At 38.9% G+C, this 23866-nt stretch overlaps 1 protein-coding gene across 7 annotated transcripts in view; it reads right to left on the minus strand.

Moving 5' to 3' along the window:
• The window catches only part of FAM13A (family with sequence similarity 13 member A), a 351485-nt gene that overhangs the window by 46892 nt on the left and 280727 nt on the right, over positions 1-23866 (minus strand). For all 7 annotated transcript variants that reach the window (XM_064584795.1, XM_054508809.2, XM_064584794.1 and 4 more), the window contains 3 exons: positions 23521-23562; positions 20307-20486; positions 13697-13883 (listed from right to left, as the gene is read on the minus strand). In XM_064584795.1, the coding sequence (XP_064440865.1) occupies positions 13697-13883; positions 20307-20486; positions 23521-23562 (409 nt within the window). The remainder of the gene's footprint in view (positions 1-13696; positions 13884-20306; positions 20487-23520; positions 23563-23866) is intronic.

Below are 23866 nucleotides of genomic sequence, written 5' to 3' on the forward strand. Positions count from 1 at the left end.
GGAATCTGACCTTGAATCTTATCAGAAACCAATGTAACATTCATTGCTCATTTAACATATTTTCAGGATAAATTACCAATATAATGTGGGATAACATATAGCTTGTACCCAAACTGTAAACTATCCATGAATAGAAATGGTGTTAACTTAAGAACCTTTCTTTCTGTGATATTTAATACTAATCCTTATAATAGCTAAGATGGAAAAAATATAAATAGGAAACTTACTTTGAATAGCATGTATTTCAGGCTGACCAAGAGGGCTTAATACTTATCAGGAGGCATACCTGTAAGGTTTTTGGGACATGGCCAATACTTTCTGAATACAATTCAGGTGACTGAGCACATCATAAGTAAGCCATCACCATGAAGGAAGATTACAAAAAAGCAAAAAGAGCTCATTTATATTCAGTAAACCAAAAAAAAAAAAAGAGCTGCCTTAGAGATCTGAACCCGAATTTCATTGAACTCAAAGATTCATATCTGCTTTAAAAGGACATTAATAAGCACAATCCACCTATTCTAGGTCATAAGAATAACACATATTGAAGCAACATGTGTTCATCTACATATTTATAACCTCCCATCGTGAAAAACCCTTTACAAAGCAAATCTGATTAAGGTTCTCAATAATCCCATGAAATCGACATATATAAAAATCCTCACAAAATAAACACATAATTAGAGTAGAAAACTAATCTTTGGCTTGGTAGATGAATGAATTGTTTTCCATTTATGTTGGTTTGGCCAACTTGTCTGGAATTCTGAAAGTTTAAAACCCTGGGCTCTATCAGACAGTAGAAACAGAGGGAGACACAGCGTAACGTAATAGAATGGTGGCTCTGGAGTCGGAATGTTTGGGTTTGAATCCTAGCTCTATTATTTACCAACTGTCTGACCCTACTTGACCCTCAAGGTCCACATCTGGAAAATGGAGATGGCAATATTAACAGAATTACATAGGCGGCCTTGGAGATTAAAGGAAATAATGCACGTAAAGAACATGAATAATACCTGGTACATTTAAAGGATATTAGCTATTGTTGTTGATGCTATTATTATTTCTAAAACTATGAAATCCACCTCCCCCCAGATATTTCACTACTATTTCTCCAGTTAAGGTGATGCTCTAGACACTGGAAAGAGTGTCTGTGTCTGCCATTACTAAACATCAATTTACATGCTTAGACGATTTACACAGTTCATTTTAGAATGGATCTGAGAAATAAAAATTATGACAACATTCAATTATATTTACATTTTTATAACTCTAAAGTTTGAGTTAGAAGAGGTCTCTCTAAAATGGCCTCTTATAATTGCTATTACCTGAATGTGATCTTCCTGATAAAGGGGGTTATATCTATGACAAAGAATCTGTGTTTGTTCTCACTGGTGGTCTTCAACAGATTATCAAAATCTTTAGTGTAAGATCTAGTGCAATAGCATTAGGTTTTTCTAAAGCTCTGAAACCTGAATTCCTAGGGAAAGCACAACCCTCTACCCTCAGATAATTTTAAAACAGTGTCAATGAAATACATTTTTAATTATATGCAAATGACTATTTCAGAATAAAAAAAATCTTCACATTAAGGGTAGGAAATATTCAGAAAGAGGGAAGAGAAAGTAAACTGTAGTAGTATTATATAGATATTTCAGTAAGAAGATTTTTTTTCCCTATACAAAAAGAACCAAGATATAATTGCTTATAGGTTTTGAGAATTACAGAAAAAAGTTATGTTATACAATGGAAAACTTCGCAAAAAGCAGTTGTAAAATGTGAGAAAGTCTGGCTGATCTCCAGGGTTAAAACTAGTAAGCAGTAACTTGGACTCCCTCCCCCACTTGCTTTTTAAAAAATATTTGATCCCTATGTTTAAGAACTCCCCAAGGATCTGTTTTTTTATGGATGTAATCGACAAAGGGTGACTTTCATTCTTGTTCCATATTCCTCTTTAAGGCTTTATAATAATTCCAACTTTCATGTTGTCCACACATTGGAGACTGTTGAATATTCATGAGCTGCTTTCACTAACGCAGCAGGCAAGCACACCGCGTTCATTCCTTGGCTAAGGCGGTTGCCCCTATACCTTTTGGACACAGGAACATGTGAAGAATGTGTTCCAACTGGCAACCTATCTTAGCTTTCTTCAGAATGAAACAAACAAGGGTAGTAAAGGTCTCTGAACACAGTAACACAAGTACCTATTTCCACAGATGCAAAACACACAAATTCTGACTTCCATTCTTCGCCTAAGGTTAAGATAAAGAAAGAGATCAGGAATTCCCCTCACTTCAGTGAGATGGGAGAAGGGGAAAATGGGATGTACAGGTCAAAAGAACAGCTGAAATGCAGAAGGCTTCCACTGTATGGGAAGAATGTAACTGGATTTCCAAATGTTCTGCAGCTATAATAGTACTTGCCTTAGGAGAAAATACGGATTTGATGCCTTCTGAAGGTTTTGAACTGTTTTATGTCCCAAACACTTCTCTAGGTGTGGTGAAAGAGGAGTTTATTAATGTTTGCACTTATGAAAGGTTAAAGTAATAAAACTCTTATAAAAATGTGTTACTGCATTAATTTTTACTTTAATTGGTCTTCTAAACTCAGGATCTTTTAAATGGGTAATTTTAAGAAAGAGCAAAGAACAGATTATGACTTTAAGAATAATTTAATGAAACTGCTTCTTGAATTGCATGAAAAAAACACATAAAGCTTAGTTTATAATCCATAAAATTCTGCCTCAGTTAAGTCTTACCAGTGACTTTCAAAACACACAGATGTGCTATGATAGAATTTAACTGGACAGTTTTTGGGTGTCAGAAGGAACTGAATTTTAAGAACCACCCTCCTCAATTATAAAAATAACCTCAAATCTAAAAAGAGCAAAATCCTTGAAAAAATTAGCTTTAGACTGTGGGATTTATTTTCAATTCTTCCCCTTGGCCCACTGTCTGTTGTGGCATTGAAAGCTGGGCTCAAAACCTGTTTGACCACTGAAGCCCTTGAAAACACTTGGAGCAAAAACAAATTTGTCTTCTAAAGCTGTAAAATGCTGACAAGGCCTTTATAGAGGACACTGAAAAAAAAATGCTTTCCCTCCATATACAAACAGCTCAATCTGAAGGCTGCAGAGAACACTGGGAGCCAAAACAGGTTCATTATTCTAAACTTAGGCTCTAAGAGAAGGAAAATATTTGATATATTCTCATCAGCAAAGGTTTAATGTGCATCTGAGTTTCTTTTTGTACCCTTTAGTACATTTTATGTTTTATTGCTTAAAGCAACTGTATAACTTAATAATAAGCACAATCTCCTTTAAGAAGATTTAAGAAGAACTATTGTTAGGATACGAGGATGCTGATAGAACTTGCTAACTATCCACCCAAATCCACTCTACCTTCCTACCAGAAATGACGTAGCCACATGCCCAGCAACAACGCATTCCCCAGTCTCTCCGGCAATGAAATATGGCCATGTGACCGACTCCTCTCCAACAGGATGTGCAATACAATGTGTGTGGCTTCTAGGCCTGGCCAATAAACTACCCCAGCAGGTACATTCCTCAATGCTCATGCTCTCCTTCTGTGAGCTGGAAAGGAGATGAAAACCACCATAGTTCACTGGAAGCTACTTGAAGATGACAGAGAGGAACTTGGCCTGGGTTCTGAAAAACTGCACAGAGCAAGTCCTCTACTCCTCTCCCTGGCCCTCAACTTTTTTTTTTTTCCAAAGATGTTATTTATTTATTTGAAACAGAGAGAATGAGAGAGACAGAGAGCACATGAGAGGGGGTTGGTTCAGAGGGAGAAGTAGGCTCCCTGCCGAGCAGGGAGCCCGATGCGGGACTCGATCCCGGGACTCCAGGATCATGACCTGAGCCGAAGGCAGTCGCTTAACCAACTGAGCCACCCAGGCGCCCCGGCCCTCAACTTTTTTTTAGGTTGTTATGGGAGAAGGAACATTTACTGTGTTCAAGACATTGTGTTTTGGGTCTTCTTGTTACGCAAGTTACCCTAAAAAATATGGCCAACCATTCATGCACTTTTTTTCAACACATTTTTTTGATGAGTGCTGAACTCTGCTGGGCATTGGGGTACAAAGGTGAGAGATGAACTAGACAGACACTGGTCCTTGTCATCATGACTTCTGTATTTCGGTTACTCCTCCAACTGGAGTTTGCTACACTGTTAATATTATCTTTATTTCTAAGATAGGTTCTTTCTGAATGATAATTGCTAAATGTTAATTGGCAAAACATAAAATTCAAAGTGGTCAGCACATTCTTTCCTTATTCAATAGTATGCAAAGGAAAGAAATTCTAGATGTGTGTATCAATGTGGTGAGCTTAAAAAGTTAAAAGAGTATTTGGGTGCCTGGGTGGCTCAGTTGGTTAAGCGACTGCCTTCGGCTCAGGTCATGATCCCGGAGTCCTGGAATCGAGTCCTGCATCAGGCTCCCGGCTCAGTGGGGAGCCTGCTTCTCCCTCTGACTCTCTCCCTTCTCATGCTGTTTCTCTCTCTCTCTCAAATAAATAAATAAAATCTTAAAAAAAAAAAGTATTTTTCTTAGATGAAGGGTAGGTTGTGGTTAGAACATAGGGACAGACCTTTGGTGTAATGTGAAGGAGGTAGTGGGGCAAACCGTTCAAGTTTCTGATGAAACAGTCTTTAGATCAAAGTAAGTTACAATCAAACCCCTCCACCCCTCCTCTAGGCTCCATCCCTTATCAATTACTCAAGAACATTGATCCTGCAATGGATCCCCTTCTCTTGCACATCATTCCCTACCTCTTTTGGTTTATCTTACACAAATACTCTGCCATATCACTGTTTTGTTTTTTGTTTTTTTTAAGATTTTATTTATTTGAGAGAGAGAGCACGAGTGTGGGGTGGGGGCAGAGGGAGAGGGAGAAGCAGACTCCTTGCTGAGCAGGGAGCCTGACATGGGGCTCGAACCCAGGACCCTGAGATCATGACCTGAGTCAAAGGCAGATGCTTAACCACTGAGCCACCCAGGCACCCCCATGTCACTGTCTTAAAACCCCTCTCTTGATCTTACATTATCTCCAGCTGCTGCTTCATTTTTCTTCACCCCCTAAAGAGGCAAACCTCTTCAAAGACTTTCCATACCTGCAGTACCTAATTCATTTCCCTCGATTCTTTCTTGAACCCATCTAACTAGATGTTTTCCTCTCTCTTCCACCCAAATCTACCAGGTAGATGTGGGTGAGCTGTATACATGTGAAATTACTATTCACTCACTATTCTGATTTCTGTCTTCTGATTTGCTCTTAACTGACATCTAATAAGGCTCTTGCCCACATGTTTGCACTGAAAATTGCTAGTTGCTCCTTCTTAATCTTTTTTGCTTATACCTTCTCATCTGCCTACCCACTAAATGTTGGTATGTCCCAAAATGCTGTCATAGCTCAGACCAGCCCAAGGCTTTAAGTGCCAACTGGTGCCAAAGACTTCCAAACTTATTCCATCTCTCCCTTGAACTCCAGATTCATGGTATCTAACTGCCTACTTGGTTCTTTACTAATAAACATCTTAAGCTCAACATATCCAAATGAAACTTTGATTCCCCCCCCCCCGAATCTGCCCCTCCAATAGTTTTCTCCATCCTTCCAGCTAGCTATTTCAAACGTCTCGGAGTCATCCTGCATCCCCCCTCTTTCTTCACATCCACATCCAATCTATTAGAAAATCCTCTTGTTTTTACCTTAAAATACATCCATAGTCTGACTTTACCCCTTCACAGCTATCATCCTGGCCTAAATTGATATCATCTCTTGATTTGATTATGTCAATTATTTTGCTTTAGTGTTTGTTCATCCCTTACCACCTCTGGGCTATTCTCCCCCATCCTCCTGGCTATTCTTAACATAGTTGCTAGAGTGATTCTTTCAAAAAGTACACCAGAAAATGATTTTCTTCTCTTTGATCCTCTAATGCCTCCTCATCTCACTCAAGGTAAATCCCAAAGACCTAAAAATGGCTACGAAAGCTTAAGTGATTAGTACCCTTGCTACATCTCTGACCTCATCTCTTAAAATCATCCTCCACTCTGCTCCAATCACAGCAGCCTCTTGCTTATCCTCAGCAGGCTAAGCCTGCTGCCCCCTCTCCCTAGATAGCTTCTCCCCAAAGTTCCTGATGGCTCACTCCTTCACCTCTTTCAGGTCCCTGCACAAATCTTCTCAGTGAGGCCTAACCCCAGTACCCTCTGTACAACATCAATCCTACACCTCCCACCACTTCCTGTCTTTTTTGCCCGCTTCATTTCTCTCCACAGCATGTGTCACCATCTATTTATTTTCTTGTTTCTTATTTGATCCTATAAAGAATGTAAACTTCATGATGGCTGACAATGTGTCCATTTTGATCACCATTGTGTCATTGGTTCCTAAAAGAGTGCTTGTCGTATAGTTAGTTCTATAACTGAAAGAATGAATAATTTTAAATCAGTGGCTCACAATGTTGGGCTTTTTTACATTATATGGATACTACCCAGAGAGTCACTGTCAGGTAGTTTTTGACAGGAGTTCTTGCTGAGTCGTAGTGCACTGAAAACAAAGGCTGAAAATCACTGCATTAGGTAGAGGACTGTTTTGCAGAGGTAAGGCAGTGTGGGGCTGGGAGCGGGTGCAGACATGTTGGGTGGCTGTTTTGATGTTCCAGGGCAGTTATAACAAGGGCCTCAGCGATGTGATGGCAATAAAAAGGGACAAGGGGAACCTTCATAACATTTTTAAAACAGAGTCAACTAAATTTGACAACTGATTGAAAAGCTGGAGGAGGGACTAGGGGCAAGTCCAAGAAATGACTTAGAAAAGGGCTGAGAAGATGATGGTGTGATGAGATCAGATGGCTCTCCTGGTGAAAAAGAGATCAAAGAGGGACAATGAGTTCGGTTTTAGCCCATTGACTTATTTTCTTTCTTTCTTTCTTCCTTCCTTTCTTTTTCTTTTTTTCCTTCCTTCCTTCCTTCTTTTATTTTATTTTTTTATTTTTTAAAGATTTTATTTATTTATTCATGAGAGACAGAGAGAGAGAGAGAGAGAGGCAGAGGGAGAAGCAGGCTCCCAAGGAGCAGGGAGCCTGATGTGGGACTCGATCCCAGGACCCTGGGATCATGACCTGAGCCGAAGGCAGACGCTTAACCATCTGAGCCATCCAGGCGCCCCCTTCCTTCCTTCTTTTAGAGAGGGGGAGGGGCAGAGGGAGAGGGAGAGAGAGAAGTCCCCAGCAGACTCCCCACTGAGCACAGAGTCTGACACAGGGCTCGATCTCACAACCCTGAGATCATAACCTGAGCTGAAACCAAGAGTCAGACGCTTCACCGACTGAGCCACCCAGGCGCCCCCAACACATTGACTTTCTAAGGTGAACTGGGGAGAGCTTCAATCAAATGTTGACTTGCAAGTCATTTGTAGAGCGGTGATGTCTGACACTATGCAAGTGGAAAAGCTCTCAAGTAAAGTGCTAATGGAAAGGAGAAATGGGACAAAACTTGGGGAACATCTCCATCCATGTATGTTTTGTGGAAGATGAGCCAGTGAAGAGATGACCTGGAAGAAAGTCACTGGGGATGAGAGGGCATGGAGAGGTCAGTGTCACAGAGGCCGAGGGAGAGAGTTCTGAGAAAAAGGGACGGAGTGTCAAGCCCCACGAGGACTTGAGGAGTCAAGGACCAAGCAGACATCAGAGCACAGGTGTCTTCAAAGGCCATTTCCAACCCCATGTCCAAACAGTGACATGGAGAAAGCAGTTTCCTCAGAGAAGTGGATGTAGCATCTGGGCTACTGGGGTTGATGAGTGAGTGCAGACTGTTCAGAACGTCTGATGGTAAATGAAGGAAACAGACTGGTCATCAGAACAGAGGGGGAAGAAAGGGACTTATGTACGAATTGTGTTCAGTTTTCTCTATTCTTTAGCACACTGAGTTGCTTTTAAATCTCACAAAAAACCACAACGACCTATTAATATTCCCACTTTATGGATGAAACAACTGAGGGACAAAATATGCCCACTTACCATAGATATTAAGTGATAAAGTTGAAATGGAAACTCAGGTCTGACTGTAAGAGCTATGCTCTTACCTTGAACCCTGCCTGTGATTTCAAAGGGTGTACAAAACATTAAATAGATGTTGTTTATTTTTTGGTTATTATTTTTATTATTTTTATTTTTTTTTAAGATTTTATTTTTTTATTTATTTGAGAGAGAGAGAATGAGAGACAGAGAGCATGAGAGGGAGGAGGGTCAGAGGGAGAAGCAGACTCCCTGCTGAGCAGGGAGCCCGATGCGGGACTCGATCCCAGGACTCCAGGATCATGACCTGAGCTGAAGGCAGTTGCCTAACCAACTGAGCCACCCAGGCATCCCTTTTTTGGTTATTATTTTTAAAAGATTTATTTTTAAAAGATTTATTTGAGAGAGAGAGAGCATGCAGTGGGGTGGAGAGGGGCAGAGGGAGAGAAAGAATCTCAAGCAGACTCCTCACTGAGTGCAGAGTCCAACATGGGGCTTGATCTCAGGACCCTGAGATCATGACGTGAGCTGAAATCAAGAGTCGGGCACTTAACTGACTGAGCCACCCAGGCGTCCCTAAATAGATGTTGTTTATGAAGAAGAGAGCTACTAGACTATGTTTTTGTTTTTTTATATAATGAGTAATGCTTATTATAGAATTAATGTCACATGGAGAACATTTGAAGAACAGAGGATAGAGTAACAGTTGCTTCTAATACCACTATTACCACCATCATACAATCACTTTAGGCACATTTTCTTGCAGTCTTTTTTCCTGGGAATGAACATTTGTACATATAATTTATATACACACACATACACTTATATAATATATACACATATATATGTATACATGTATGAATGTACACACTGTGTATACTGCTTTATAATCTACTTTAATATTGAGGGAGGATATAGGGGAACCCCACCTCCACCACTTACGTGTGACCTTGGACAAGTTGTTTACTCTCCTCTGCCTCATTCTCCTCATGTTTAGAATGAGAATTATAATAATAATAAATCCACCTTCTGGATTATTGGGAGGATTAAAATTGATAATATATACAAAGCACTTAAAATATAACTTGTCAATGGTTTTTATTTTATTACAAAGTCTTCACAATCCTAATTTTATTGAATTGACCTACAAATGTTGCTTATCTGATCTCGCACTTTTGAACATTTAAATTGCTTCTAATTTTCCATGATTAAAGAAAGCCTTGTGGTGAGCAAATTAATACCATTATTTTTTGCATATTTAAGTAGAACCGAGTGGCAGAAGTATGATTACTGGATAAAATGCATGACTGACTTATGACTTTTGATTCAAGCTGTTAAATCGTGCCCAGGAGAGAAAGCTTTTAGAGATGGAGCCTTTTTCTAGGCCAATAGAAATGAGCCAAAGAAGAGGAAGCCAATGAAAAGGAAAAGTGTGTGAGTGTATGTATATGTTTGTACACGTACATGGGTGCAGGGTGGGGAGATGGATGTAGAAGGTAGAATTTACAAAGATACTTCTAGATTTTAGAGGTTAACCTGAGAAATTAGAAAAATCATGTTATCATTTGAGCAGGTGAGAAAAGAAAATGAGTAGAGTTCTAGAGACATTTTGAAGCAGGAGTGAGGGCGGTTGCTGAAACAAGCTGCGTATCTTAGTTCTTCAAAGTAAATCAGGAGACAAGGTTTTCCTCTGAGAATGACTGATGGGCACAGGTATGAGCCAAGAGTTTAAAGAGGGAAGAAAAGTTTGGGACTGTGGCAATAATTATAGATAAGGCAGAACACTCTAATGTCACTTACTACCCCTAATTTTTAAACTCTGAATTATCTGTAGTCTCTTGGTCTCTGCTGGTCATGACAGTCTCAAGAGGTGAAAACACAAAGGGGAACATGCCCAGACAGTTCCTGCTTTAGAGATTCCAAATCTGCAAGATGCTTTTTTTGGTCTACAGCATATTCTCCTCAGTTGTATTGTGGGCTGGTGTGATCCGTGTGAAATTATTAGTCACTGTGTTCAGTTACTCTCCTCTCACTTTCTCTGGAAAATGGCTTTTGTTCCCATCTCTTCACCCAAACTGCTTTTACTAAGTGATATCCAGCTTGCTAATCCCAATGGTCAAACTCTCAGTTTTCTGCTTAACCCATCATCTGACCTTTTCTGCTCCTTGAGACACTGTTCACTTGGCTGCCAAGGCACTAAACTCACTTTGTCTGTCTTCTACTTTGCTAGTCTCATAAGTCTCCTCCCCTGGTACCTTCTCATTTCCCCACCCTCTAAATGTTGGTGTGTCTCAGGGCCCACCGTCCCTGAGGCAACTTCTCTTTCCTGTCCACATTCACTCCCTTGGTCATCTCACCCAGTATACTGGCTTTAAATATCCTCCATCTGCTGATGACTCCCACACTGTATCTACAGCCAGGATTTCCTCCCTGAACTCTTGGCCCAGGAATCCACTTGCTTCCTTGCCTGCTCTCTTAGATATCTAATGGGCAGCTTAATCTTATGTCCAAAACTGAACCCAAACTTCTGTCTGTCTTCTCTATCTCAGCTAAACTGGCAACGCAAATCTAGTTGCTCAGGCCAAAAACCTTGGAGTCATCTTTGACTCCTTGATTACTTTCACACCACACAGGTATGCCAAGAAATCCTGTCAATTCTACTTTCAAAACACATGCAGAATCTGTTCACTATGTCATGACTACTGCAATGTACCACTCCGGAAGGAGTTTAGTCATGTGAACAGTGCCCCCTAGAGTAGTGCATTGTACAGCCTGCAAGGAAATATATGCTGGCTCTGGTATGACCTTAGTTCAAACCATCATCATCTCAAATCTAGATTATTGCAATAGCTTCTTAACTGGGTTCCCTGTTTCTGCCCCTGCCTGCTTACTGTCTATTCTCAACATAGTAGTTGAACCAATTTCAGTAAGCCAGATCACTTTTCTACCTAGAACCCTCAACTGGATTCTCATCTCACCCAGAATAAAGGCAGAGTCCACACAATGATCTATGAGGTCCTACTTCATCTGCCCACCCTCTCCCATTACCTCTTTAATTTTGCTCACTCTCTTCCAATCACAATGGGGTCTTTGTGTTTTCTTGAATGTTCTAGATAAATGACTGTCTCAGGGCCTTTGCACCTACTATCATAGTATAGCCTGCTTCCTTACTTTCTCTAAATCTTTACACTCAAATGTCAAATTCTCAGAAGGTCTTCCCAGACCACACTATTTAAAATTGCATCACCTGCCCCCTCATAATTCCTATTTCCTGCTTTATGTTTCTTCCTAGTAGTTATCACTATCCAATATATTTTGTGTTTTACTTACTTGATTATTGTCTGTTTCCCCTACTAGGATATAAGCTCCAGGAGGACAGCTACCTTTGCCTGTTTTTCTCACTGCTTTATCTCCAGGATCTGAAATATTTCCTGGCACATAAAGGCATATAATTACATATAATTCTCCCTCCTCCCTTGCTGACCCAGCTATAGAAATAAATGTTTAGTCAGGGTGTAAAGAACTTGAAATGGAGTAGGAAAAGGTGTTGGGGGAGAGTTGGGAAAAGTAAAATTAGGAGGTTAAACATAAGGGACAAGTTAAGATACACAACTTTTAAGATGTAGTCTAAATACTTGCTATGTTCCCTGGCTCTTTGCTTTGTGGTTACCTGTGAAGATTAGATTTAAAAATTTATGGAATATGACAGTTAGAAAAGCTCTTAGAGAACACCCTCACTTTAGATGAGGAAGTTTTTCTTCTGAGTTGTGCTGGCAGGTTTTTAAATTATTCACTGCAACAAAGACATGGTCCACTTAGCTCACTTATGTTAATAGGTGACATTCACAATCCTGGAATGAGGAAACTGACAACTAAGGTGAGGGCAAATCCTTTCACATAAAAAAGACCCGATAGCATTAGGCTCTCCCATCCAAACATTTTTAAACAGAGAACATGTCTATAGTTTTATCAGTCAAACACATATTCTAAGGACTAAATGTACTTTTTCACTTTTATTAGTTATTACCATCTAGCTAATTTAAGACACCATTCCTGGTGGGAAAAAAAAATTAATGGGTTAAATTCATATAAAAAGGGATTGAGCTAGAGAAACACATCTTTCCAAAGAAGTCAACTGTTGGAATTTTAAATCTGTAAATTTTGAATCTGTAAATCTGTGGAATTGTAAATCTCTTTGGCAGATAAGCAAATTGTGAGCCAAATAAAGTGCTAATGAAATTAGCACCAATTATTTTATTTAAAAATTTACTTTCCTCCAAATAAGAATTAAGTTAATGTTAAAAACATTTAATGTGCAATGGTTCCAAAGCTTACATTCTTTATTTGGAGTGTATAAGACATGGGCCTGCGGTAGGTGATTGCTTCTGTCCCTTCTAGCTGATTACTTTACTTCTAGAAACAGATTATCAAGACATTTGGAGGGAAAGGGGCGTCTGGGTGGCTCAGTTGCTTAAACGTCTGCCTTCGGCTCAGGTCATAATCTCAGGGTTCTGGGATCGGGCGCTGCGATGGGCTCCCTGCTCAGCAGGGAGTCTGCTTCTCCCTCTCCCTCTGCCTGCCGCTCCCCCTTCTCTTAAATAAATAAATAAATAAATAAATATCTAAAAAAAAAAGATATTTGGAGGGAAAAAAAGAAATTAACATGTTTCCCTGGATTTGCATTTATGTATATTTTATTTAGGGCCAAACTGGGAATCTTCTCTAAGCACATGCCGAAATTGACAATGGAAAACAGATGGCCTGTAAGTTTGCTAAATGTAGAGAAAACCCAACATGGAGCTAAAAGCTTGTCAGAGATCGAATAGATCGGAGCATTTACACATTGAACAGTAAGAATGGGCATTACTTTTTTTCATTAGGGGGACTCCAGCTCATGTTATGTTATAAATTTTATCTTTAGTTTTCGTTGTTGTTAAATTTTTTACAACTAAAGGGACTAAGCGGACAGGCTTTGGTTCTCACTTCTCAGAGAAAATGAAGCATACGCAGAAGAGGAGGATGTATACTAATAGTTAAACTGAATAAATATTTGTTATTGACAGAAACCACTTGTAATAATTTATATATCAAATCAGTGATCCAGGGTTCAGGTCTGAGGTAACTCTGTAAGAGGCTGATCTTTTTTGTTTTTGTTTCTGATTAATTTGGAAGAAAATACTTTATAGAGTATAGATTTGAACTAAATTTCTGAACACAGAGATTTCTGTACACAAAGATAGTTGATCCTCTTTCCCTATGTAGTTTTCTTTCACCTGGCTTTAAGTTCATTAATTTTTTTTTTTTTACATCATATATATGAGAATGGGGGAAAATAAAAAATGCTTTAATGACAATATTCCAAAAATACAATTTAAAAATACTCAAAAGAATGAGATAAAAATCATTTGAATAACATGGCAATCAGAGTGTGCTGTCTCTGTTTCTTTTGACAGAATATAATCTTTCTCAGCTTTGATTTTTATATTTACTAAAAAGAAATACAAGTGTGTACACTTAGGAGCTCTGAGGCCTTTACAACTCATATCCTATAGTCCTATGAAGCTCATGATTGAAATTATTATTTTTTTACAAAGCAAGGGAAAGAGATGTGATATTTCCTAATTGGTTACAAGTAAAAGTTTTATAGAATTTTCACTTACCACAAGACCATCTTGATTTTCATTGAGTTCAGAAAGTTTGGAACTGGATTTCTGACGTTTAGGTTTGCCCCTTTCTCCAATATAACCAGAAGTACTTTCATACAATTTTTCCACTTCCTGAGCATTCAAAATACAATCTTCAAGGTTGTTGAACCCAGAAGGAATATTTTCTTTGTTGATAAGTCCCCTTGAATTAAAAAAAAAAAAGCCTTAATTTTAAAAGGTAAAAGGGATATTTTAATGACACTGTCACTGCATCACATGGGAAATCAGAAGAGTGCCCAGAAATTCCAGTTTGCCTCTTCGATCAAAATCTGAGCACAGTGCTACTCCTGAGACCACTTGGTGCCAAATAAATCACATTACAAGAGAAATTATTCCTAGAGGCAAACTGGCAAGGACTGTGTTTCTACCAATGAACAACTTTTGAGGTTGTACCAAAAGTAATTTGTATTCAAACAGGGAAAACAGTGCAATCTTACAAAAAAATTTCCCATTATTAACAGATTACATACACACACATACTTGATTTTATTTTAAAGATTTACTTATTTGTTTTAGAGAGAGAGGGAGGGAGAGAGAATGCGTGTGTGCACTGGGGCAGGGGGTAGAGGGAGAGAGAGAATCTTAAGCAGACTCCCCGCTAAGTGCAGAGCCTGATGCAGGGCTTGATCTCATGACCCTGAGATCATGACCTGAGCTGAAATCAAGAGTTGGACACTTAACTGACTGAGCCACCCAGGCTCCCCTGCTATACACACATTTTATAATACAATGTGTGGACAAAAATCTGAAAAGGAAGTATGATGTCTTTTTCTCTTGAATGGGACAAACTGATTTTCCCAAATGATAAAGACATTTTAGCATAGTAGAGAAGCATTAATAACAAACTCTGACTGCATGTGATAATCTTGGTAGAAATAGTATAAATTAAAAAAAACTGTGGAATACAAAGCATTTTAACTAAAGTATGGATTTGTTACTTCCCAGTACAAGGAGTTTCAGGATGTAAACTTCTAACTGGATGTCCTTCATGACTTAGTTTATTTTTCTTTTAAGATTTTATCTATTGGGCACCTGGGTGGCTCAGTTGGTTGAGCAACTGCCTTCAGCTCAGGTCATGATCCTGGAGTCCCGGGATCGAGTTCCGCATCAGGCTCCCTGCTCAGCAGGGAGTCTGCTTCTCCCTCTGACCCTCCCCCCTCTCATGTGCTCTCTCTCTCTCTCTCTCCTCTCATCCTCTCTCTCAAATAAATAAATAAAATCTTTAAAAAAAAAAAAAATTTTATCTATTTATTTCTCAGCAAGCAAGCACAAGCAGCAGGAGTGGGAGAGGGAGAAGCAGGCTCTCTGCTGAGCAGGGAGCCCGATGCGGGACTCAATCCCAGGACCCTGGGATCATGACCTGAGCTGAAGGCAGATGCTTAACCAACTGAGCCACCCAGGTGCCCTGTTCTGATTTAGTTTTAGAAGCAGATATGAATGTCATAACTACAGAATTTAATTCACTTAATATTCTTGAAATTGTTCTGAGTATTTTAAACATTCCCTTAAGGAGTTTCCATAAAATTAAATTACTTAGCAAACTGTTTGTTTTTTTACTACATCACAAGACAAATTAAGCCATCAGGGTAGCATCATGGCGTGCCAAGGTACAAATGAATGAGATCTTTCCCTTACGGTATGACTGAGTTAAGGTAACTCCCTAAACACTTACAGTTCTATTTTGAAATAAATGAGCTCTAAAGAGCAAAACAGATGACTATATTTTACCGTCAGTTCAACCACATACAAAAACGAAAGATAATGTTAAATATTTATTCTGCCATCTAAATTCACATCCTATCTTAGATGGGCTTATCATGGAGGCAAAATTATGAATTAAACATTATCCTAATATTTTCAAAGTTACACTATCTTTGGTGATTTTTAGCACTCCATATTTAATTTAGTCTTATTTTATATAACTTTTAATGTAAAAATATACACTTAGTAAAATTATAGAAAAGATTTATGCAACAAATATTAGAAATACCCTCAGTATAAAATCATAGAAGGCAGAGGAACAGTGGACAGGGACTAACATGCTGGCACACATACTTATGCAGATACTCTTCAATCTCCCCTCCACGCACTGAGTGTTGCCTTTCACAGATGGCTGGATGAGTTTGGTCTCAACTTCAGAATTAATTATTTTACTATATAAATTCTGTCTATCACTCTTTATACTTCTCCTAACTCCTAGGGTATACATCCTTTATAATTTTTTATTGAGGGGTTTTTATGTTTGAAAGCTGTTATGACAGAATTGTGTTTCCCCCCAAATTCCTCTGCTGAAGCCCTCACCTTCTGTTAATATGACTGTTTTTGGAGACAGGGCCTTTTCAGAGGTAATTAGGGCTCAATGAGGCCATAAGGGTGGGTGCTGTAATCCAACAGAACTGGTGTTCTAATAAGAGGAGGAGGGATGCCTCGGTAGCTCAGCTGGTTGACTGCCTTCGGCTCAGGTCATGATCCCAGGGTCCTGGGATCGAGTCCCACATCAGCCTCCCTGCTCAGCAGGGAGCCTGCTTCTCCTTCTCCCACTACCCCCTGCTTGTGTTTGCTTGCTGAGAAATAAATAGATAAAATCTTAGAAGAAAAAAAGAAAAGAAAAGGAGGAGACAACAGGAGAGTACACACATGGAGGAAAGGCCATGGGAGGACACGGTGAGAAGGACCCATCTGCAAGTGCAAGAGAAAGGTCTCATCAGAAGCCAACCCTGTCTGTACCTTGATCTTGGACTTCCAGCCTCCAGAACTATGAGGAAATAAATCCCTGTTGTTTAAGCCACCCAGACTGTAGTATTTTGTTATGGCAGCCCTAGTAGACTAATACAAAAGCTAAAAACCAGTTTATTTTATAATCACAAAGTTTATTTTATAATCTTTTATAAAACACAAAGTTTATTTTATAATCTTTTTGAATAGTGAATGAATGACTGGAATAAAAGCTGTCAAAACAAATACATGGAAATCTGTTCAGCATGCTCATGTGGAAATCCTGTTCTCTTACATAAAAGAAAAAGTCTCTGCTTTTGTGCGAGTCAACACCTTTCAGCCACGATACATATGTGACTATGAGGAGCGCTGGTATATAATTCCTGCCTGCAACATTCTGACAGGTTTCAGTCATACTTGACATCACTGAAATCTGACATGAATTCAGATTTCTGGGGCCTCTCACTTTATCTGAAGTTTCTTCCTCACCACCCCTACAAACACACTTAATGTTCTGGCAATACTCAACTATTTATCATTCCCCTGATACAGCACTGGGTTTTTTTTGTCTTTTCTTTTCTTTTTTTTTTCTTACTTTGCAGTAGGAATTTAATATAGTATTTCTATAATAAATATGTACAAATTCCAGTTTATTGTGTTTTGGACAGCTGAAACCACTTTCACCTAAATTACCCTTTGCTTTTAAGAAAATATTTATTACCAAATTTTCACACATACAGAGGAGACACTATCACAACAAATTTCCATATACCCATCACCAAGGGTCCTCATTTCCATGCACCTGGCAGATGGCAAGTTTTTTAAATAAATGAATTAAACTGAACCCCTTCACATATTGAATGTATTGCTTAAACTTTGATATTTTTATAGTAGCAATAATAATATAAGCCTGATAATGTTTCCTTATAGATTTAGACAAAATAAGAAATCATTTGCACTAAAATGAAATATTTGTAAGTCTTAGTCTATCTTCTGTATTTATTTCAAAAAATCTGCCATGATGACTTTAGTACAGACTTAATGACTTTAATCTCACCCTGAAGTATGGTTATCATTGACTTCAAGGATATATTTTTTTACTTGGTTGCAGCTTTAAGTTGTTAGGAGGCAAAATAATAGACAAAAATACAATTAATTTCTAATTTTTAAAAACTCTTAAACCATTCCATAAGGTTAATAGTTTTGAATAGAATAAAGTCTAGCTTAATCTTTGTTTTTTAAGCAAAGCCTGATGAAAATCTTTGATAAATGAATCAATTATGCATAGGTATATACTAAGAAAAACATACTTACTATAGGCTATGATAATGATTCTCAACCTTTGCCCAATCAGTGATATGTCGGTATATCTCCAGGGGACATACTGGAGAGAACCTTCATGGGGACAAAAGTAGTAGGTCTGGGACCCTGAGAGATAAGGGCCTTGCTCCTCCCCAGACCTGGCGAGCTCAGAGAGGCAGTGCAGTGTGGACTGGGAGTTGAAGAGAAAGGACTATCAAGACATGTTAATTACCCAGCATGTCAGGTTAGGAAGACACCAGAGGCCTAGGAGGCTGAGGCCAACAGGGAGCATAGGAAGGGGACTTCTGTGTGCCCAGACGACGCACCAAGGAAAAAGAGTAATGTGGGACTATAAGTTACCGTGGCCACACACAGTTTTCAGCCCGAGATTTACTCACTCAGTGTCCAACTCTAGTCTGACCACAATGAGTGACCAGCATGAGCAGTGAAGGAAATACCAGAGAAGAAAAAATAAGGGGAAGGCTAGAGTTTCACAGGTTGTTAGATTAGTCGGTCTCTACCGTTCTTCATCTCCTTTTGTTCTCCTGATATTGACAGTAAAGTATGATCAAGAGAACTTAGAAACATGCCTGGCTGTGGGAAACTCTAAATTCTGCAGGAAAGGTTACTCTATGTTTCATATTTTTCTACCGCCTGTTCATTTGGACCTTACCCCACTGTGCTGTCCCCTGCCCTGCCGCCATGCAGCATCAACCGTCAACACTACAACCATCTGCTCTGTTCTCTCTCTTGTCTTACTACCACTTCCAACCTCTGCTTGCTATCCCTCTGTCCAAACAAAGAGGGTGGAAAGCATGATGTCGTGACACATGTCGTGACACACTAAGGATATTTTAAAAATGCAATGTGTTGCTACATACTATTTGGCAAAAAATGAGACGGGGGATAAGAACAGTATTAAATAATTTGTACTTGCTGTGTAACACAATATAGGCAGTACACAAGTTAATTTTACTCCTAAACGTTTTCTATAAAGCTTAGTCAGTAGCTAATTTTAAATGTAAATACCTCCTGTATTATAATTTTCCTATTTTGTAAAGGTAATATTATAGCACTCCCTCCTATCCACCAGCCACAAGACAAAATTTTTTTTTAAAGTGCTCCTTATATCACTTAAAAAGTCAGTGGTGTATACCACTGATACTGTTTTATTCCTAAAATTACATTTGCTAGTATGGCCCTTAAACATCTTCATGATATGCAGCATGGTATTTATTTATACCACTTATCTTTTGCGTCTTTCTTTAAGCAAAAAGAAGTTTCCCTTTTTCCCCCCTAAGATTTTGATGTGCATTATGAATCCAGGTGAAAAGGAATGAGGGGAACTAGGGTCTGATTTAGTCTTTGACATTTAATAAGGAGTTCAAAACAATAACTTTATGGAGACTAAATGCTATAGTAGATACAAATAAACTTAAAACTTTCAGGAAAAATATATGAATATAACCTTATTTTCCTTGGCATTTAAATGATGATTATTGAAAAATATAGATGATAATTGTTTATTTGTATTTTATCAAGTCCTCTAATGAAGAATAAAGTTTCTTATGATACTATTCTTGAAATTCATGCTGTGGGAAAGCTTAAAACTAGTCATTATGATAATAAAGAACTTAAGCATTTCCTCTTCGATTAGACTTAAGCTCAACCTTTCTGATACTAAAATGTAGTCAACTGTGAAAGTATTACAGTGATATTCTAGTACTGCATCAGGCCAATACAGTACGGAAATCTGTTGATTTTATAAGGTAGTCTAACAACCAAATGAATGTTGTCTAACAAGAAAAAAACCACCTCTGTGGTGCCTGGGTGGTGCAGTCGGTTGGCCGCCTGACTCTTGGTTTCCGCTCAGGTCAGGATCTCTGCTCAGCATGGAGTCTGCTTGGGATTCTCCTTCTCTCTACTCCCCACCCCCACCCGCAAAACACGCACGCACACACTCTCCCTCTCTCAAATAAATAAATAAATCTTAAAAAAAAAAACCCCGCCTCTGGACAGGCATATGGCAATTTTCTCCTCCAGTGGTCCAGCATCCCTCTGAAGAAGATATTCATGAGGAAGCCCTAAAGTGTATTAAATCAGAGGTGGCTTCCTACAACATACATCTAGACAACACAGAACATCCAGACAAAACTGAAATGTTCATTTAGTCACCTACAAATTTCCAAATGTTAGCTAAGTTTAGAATAGTCAAAAAGGAATTTTTGAAGTTTTAACGGGAATACTGAAATGGGAATGGTTATAACACAGTGACTAATTCAGGTGTATATATATATATTTTTTAAGATTTTATTTATTTATTTGAGAGAGAGAGAATGAGAGAGCACATGAGAGGGAAGAGGGCAGAGGGAGAAGCAGACCCCCTGCCGAGCAGGGAGCCCGATGCGGGACTCGATCCCGGGACTCCAGGATCATGACCTGAGCCGAAGGCAGTCGCTTAACCAACTGAACCACCCAGGCGCCCTCAGGTGTATATTTTTAAAAGGAGAGGAGAAAATGCAAATAAGACGCTCTAATGCCAACTCACACATCTCTGCCACGTCGAACTTCATCCTGCTCTTTGGACTGACGGCGGCGCTGTCTGGCAGATGTGGCCGAAGATGCTGATGATGCTCCAGATTCCGAGTCCTCTGAACTTTGGCCTCCAGAGCCGTTTACATCAAAAAGGTGCTGTTCTACTGCCGACCGGATGGTTCTCTCTAAGAGTCTAATAAAAGCAGAACACAGAGTCCATCAGGCAATCAAATTTATCAGTGATTGCCTTTAAAAATTTATATCCATAATTTGGGAAATATCAGCATTTGTTCAATGGTAGATCTACCACAGCTTCATGAGCAAAGACCGCATATGAGACATCTCAAAATATCTGCATTGTGTGTTAAAAATAAAACCAAACCTGACAAATGCTACCACTTTGATCACTGGGTTTTTCATCTTTGTAGGTCCAGGATGACTGAAATGCTCACAGCAAGCCTGGCAACAATTATCAGAGGCATTCAGGAAATAAGGGTCATTTAATATAAGGCAGAATGAGGAAATATTTTTTTCCTCATAGAGTAATAATACACCTATTCTTACAAAGGTGAGTTCCTTCGGATTTCATACCAGCTCTGCAGAGGCAGACAGTATGGTTTACAAAGCAAATGGGCACAAATGATTTTATGATACCTATTATCTATGTAGAATTCTTTAAGATAAAATTATGCAGGGAATAATGTTATTAAAAAGGAACACCTCGGGCGCCTGGGTGGCTCAGTTGGTTAATCGACTGCCTTCGGCTCAGGTCATGATCCTGGAGTCCCTGGATCGAGTCCCACATCGGGCTCCCTGCTCGGCGGGGAGTCTGCTTCTCCCTCTGACCCTCCCCCCTCTCATGTGCTTGCTCTCTCTCATTCTCTCTCTCTCAAATAAATAAATAAAATCTTTAAAAAAAAAAAAAAAAAAAAAAGGAACACCTCACCAGAACAATCACTATTTCGAACAGCAAAATCTTTCTGAACCTCTATGCAATTACATTGTGATGTATATAATTGAAGCTGTTATCATGCAAACATCCCAATATGTGTTACTGAAGATGGCAGGATAGATTTACTTCATTTAACATAAGGAAATACTTAAGCACAGGGGCTGAAGAGTGCATGGTGAGATAGATAGGGTATCCTTATGAAAGCTATATAATCTTTTAATGTGTCTAAGCCTTCCTTTATCACCACGTTATTTAATTCTGAATGAGCTGGCATGGAAAATTCTAAACATATACTCCTCAAACCATGTCTTCCTGCACTTGAAAAAAGAATCACATCCAAACTCATCAAACTGTAGACATTAAGTATGTGTAGTTCTTTGTATATTAATTATACTTCAATAAAGCTATTAAAAATTTAAAAAGAACCACATTTGTTTTTAAAATGTTCAGATTAAGAAATACATTCACTTAAATAAGATGGGTTTTGAAAAATTTAAGAAGTTTAAGAGTTTCCAATTGTAGTTTTATAATAGACACATGGTAATCTCATTAAAACTATTTGAAGACAATGAACAAGTGTAGTCTAACTTGGGCATTAGAACTTCTATATTTAGGGGTACCTGGGTGGTACGATTGGTTGAGTGTCCAACTCTTGGTTTCGGCTCACGTTGTGATCTCAGGGTCATGAGATTGAGCCCTGAGTTGGGCTCTGTGTGCTCAGCACAGGGTCTGCTTAAGACTTTGTCTCCCTCTCCCCCTCTCACCCCAACAAATAAATGAATGCATGAATGAATGAATAAATGAATCTTTAAAACAAAGAGTTTTTATATTTAGAACTCCACATCCCAATGATTCAAGATTACCTAACTGTGGTCTATAGGAATGTGAGTGAATTAATGTATACATACAAACTAACTCCACACCTTTTCCAAACTATACAAGACCTATAAGAAGTAAAGGTTATCAGGAAATACACAAGAAAGAACGTATCAGTCTTGGTACAATTCTGGAATCACTTTAAAATTCACAAAGCTAAGAGAGGTCAGTCCTGCCTTCTCATTGCTTCCTCACCTTACAAAGAAGGAAAAAAAAAATCCCAATTCATCCTATTAGATACAAATTCATCCTACTCAGTGCTTCTTTAAATTATCCTCTCTTCCTCCTTATCACATCTTTCCTCCTCTTCCTCCTGATCCCTCTTGATGGAAGATGCGCTAAAAAGGCCCATTTACATCTTAGCAAGGAAGGAAGAGAGGTGTGTGTGAAGGAAAATCTTCGAGCAAGAAACTATTCACAAATATTTATTTAGTGCCTAATATACACCAGGCACTTTTCTAGGTGTTAGGGATACAGCCATGAATATGACAAACAAGGTCCCCATGTTTATGGAGCTTACATTGCTGTGAGGCAAGAGAGGTAATAAACAAATCCTGAAATTTCAGAAAGTGATAAATTCTCTCCAAAATGTTGTACAGGATAGGAGAAGGACGGCGGATAGTCAAGGATGGCTTCTCGGAGGAGCGGACATTTGAACAAAAAAGTGAATGATATGAAAATGAATGGCCAGGCTGAAAAACAGCCAGTGCAAGGGCTCTGGGGCAACTATAAGCTTGGCCTATTCCAGAAACAGAATGTCATGTGCTTGAAGGATGATGAGCAATGTGGTCAGAGAGGGAGGCAAGGATAGGTAACTGGAGCTTGGATTTTAGTCCAGTTGGTAGCCTTAGGAGGAAAGAGATACATGATTGGCATCATCAGTAGAGCACTGTCCTGCCCTGTGGATAAAGGACTTGTTGCCATCACTAATTTGCTTTTGATTCTGTGTCCCTCTTAGACTGTAAAGTCCCTGATGGCAGAGCCCGAGGCTTAGTTGACATTACACACCTAACACTATGTTGGCATATTGCAGGTACTCAATAAATGTAGGCTGATTAAAAATAAGGAAGGAAGAAGTAAAGACACTGTTACTACTTTAACCTTTAATAGCGTCTTCCACTCTAAGATACCTCCCTAAACACGTATTTTGCAAACATTAATAAACTCTGACATTATTTTGACTGAAACAAAAATCTCGCATGTTCAAATGGTTGAGCTGTCTCTAGTCACACACCCACGCAGAAACTCAAACACGAACACTTCTTATTTAGTCCTCTTCTCTCAGTGGTTTTAAAAATCATCATAAGTTGCTTACTGTATTAATCTTCCAATACTACACACCATTAGAGTAGCTTTTTTTCTGTTCGATAAATGGGAAAGGGAAACCCAAATAACTTACTCTCCAGTTGTCGAAACATTGCTGACTTGGGATACATGCGTGCTGTGGAAAAGAAGCACAAAGAAAGAAAGTCAGATTAGACAAAGCATCAGAGACTATGAACCAAACATCTGAAGGGGATTCCAGACTAAAAGTATTAGCTAGACTCTGAGTGACCCTTGTACAATGTTTAACCCATCCCCTGACAGATGCTGATTTTCACTTGTTTCTGGAATTAGAGGATGCCCATGGGTGTTTACTCCTAAACAGTGTCCCCGCACCCCCATTTTAAAGATGTCCATGATAGACTGTTTCAAAGTGACCTTTAAAAACCATCTCTACCTCTGCCCCTACTATCCTGGCCCTC

Source organism: Mirounga angustirostris, unplaced genomic scaffold, assembly GCF_029215605.1.
Source record: "Mirounga angustirostris isolate CCGP_5_RB_7025 unplaced genomic scaffold, mMirAng1.0.hap1 SCAF_2, whole genome shotgun sequence".
Classification (NCBI taxonomy): domain Eukaryota; kingdom Metazoa; phylum Chordata; class Mammalia; order Carnivora; family Phocidae; genus Mirounga; species Mirounga angustirostris.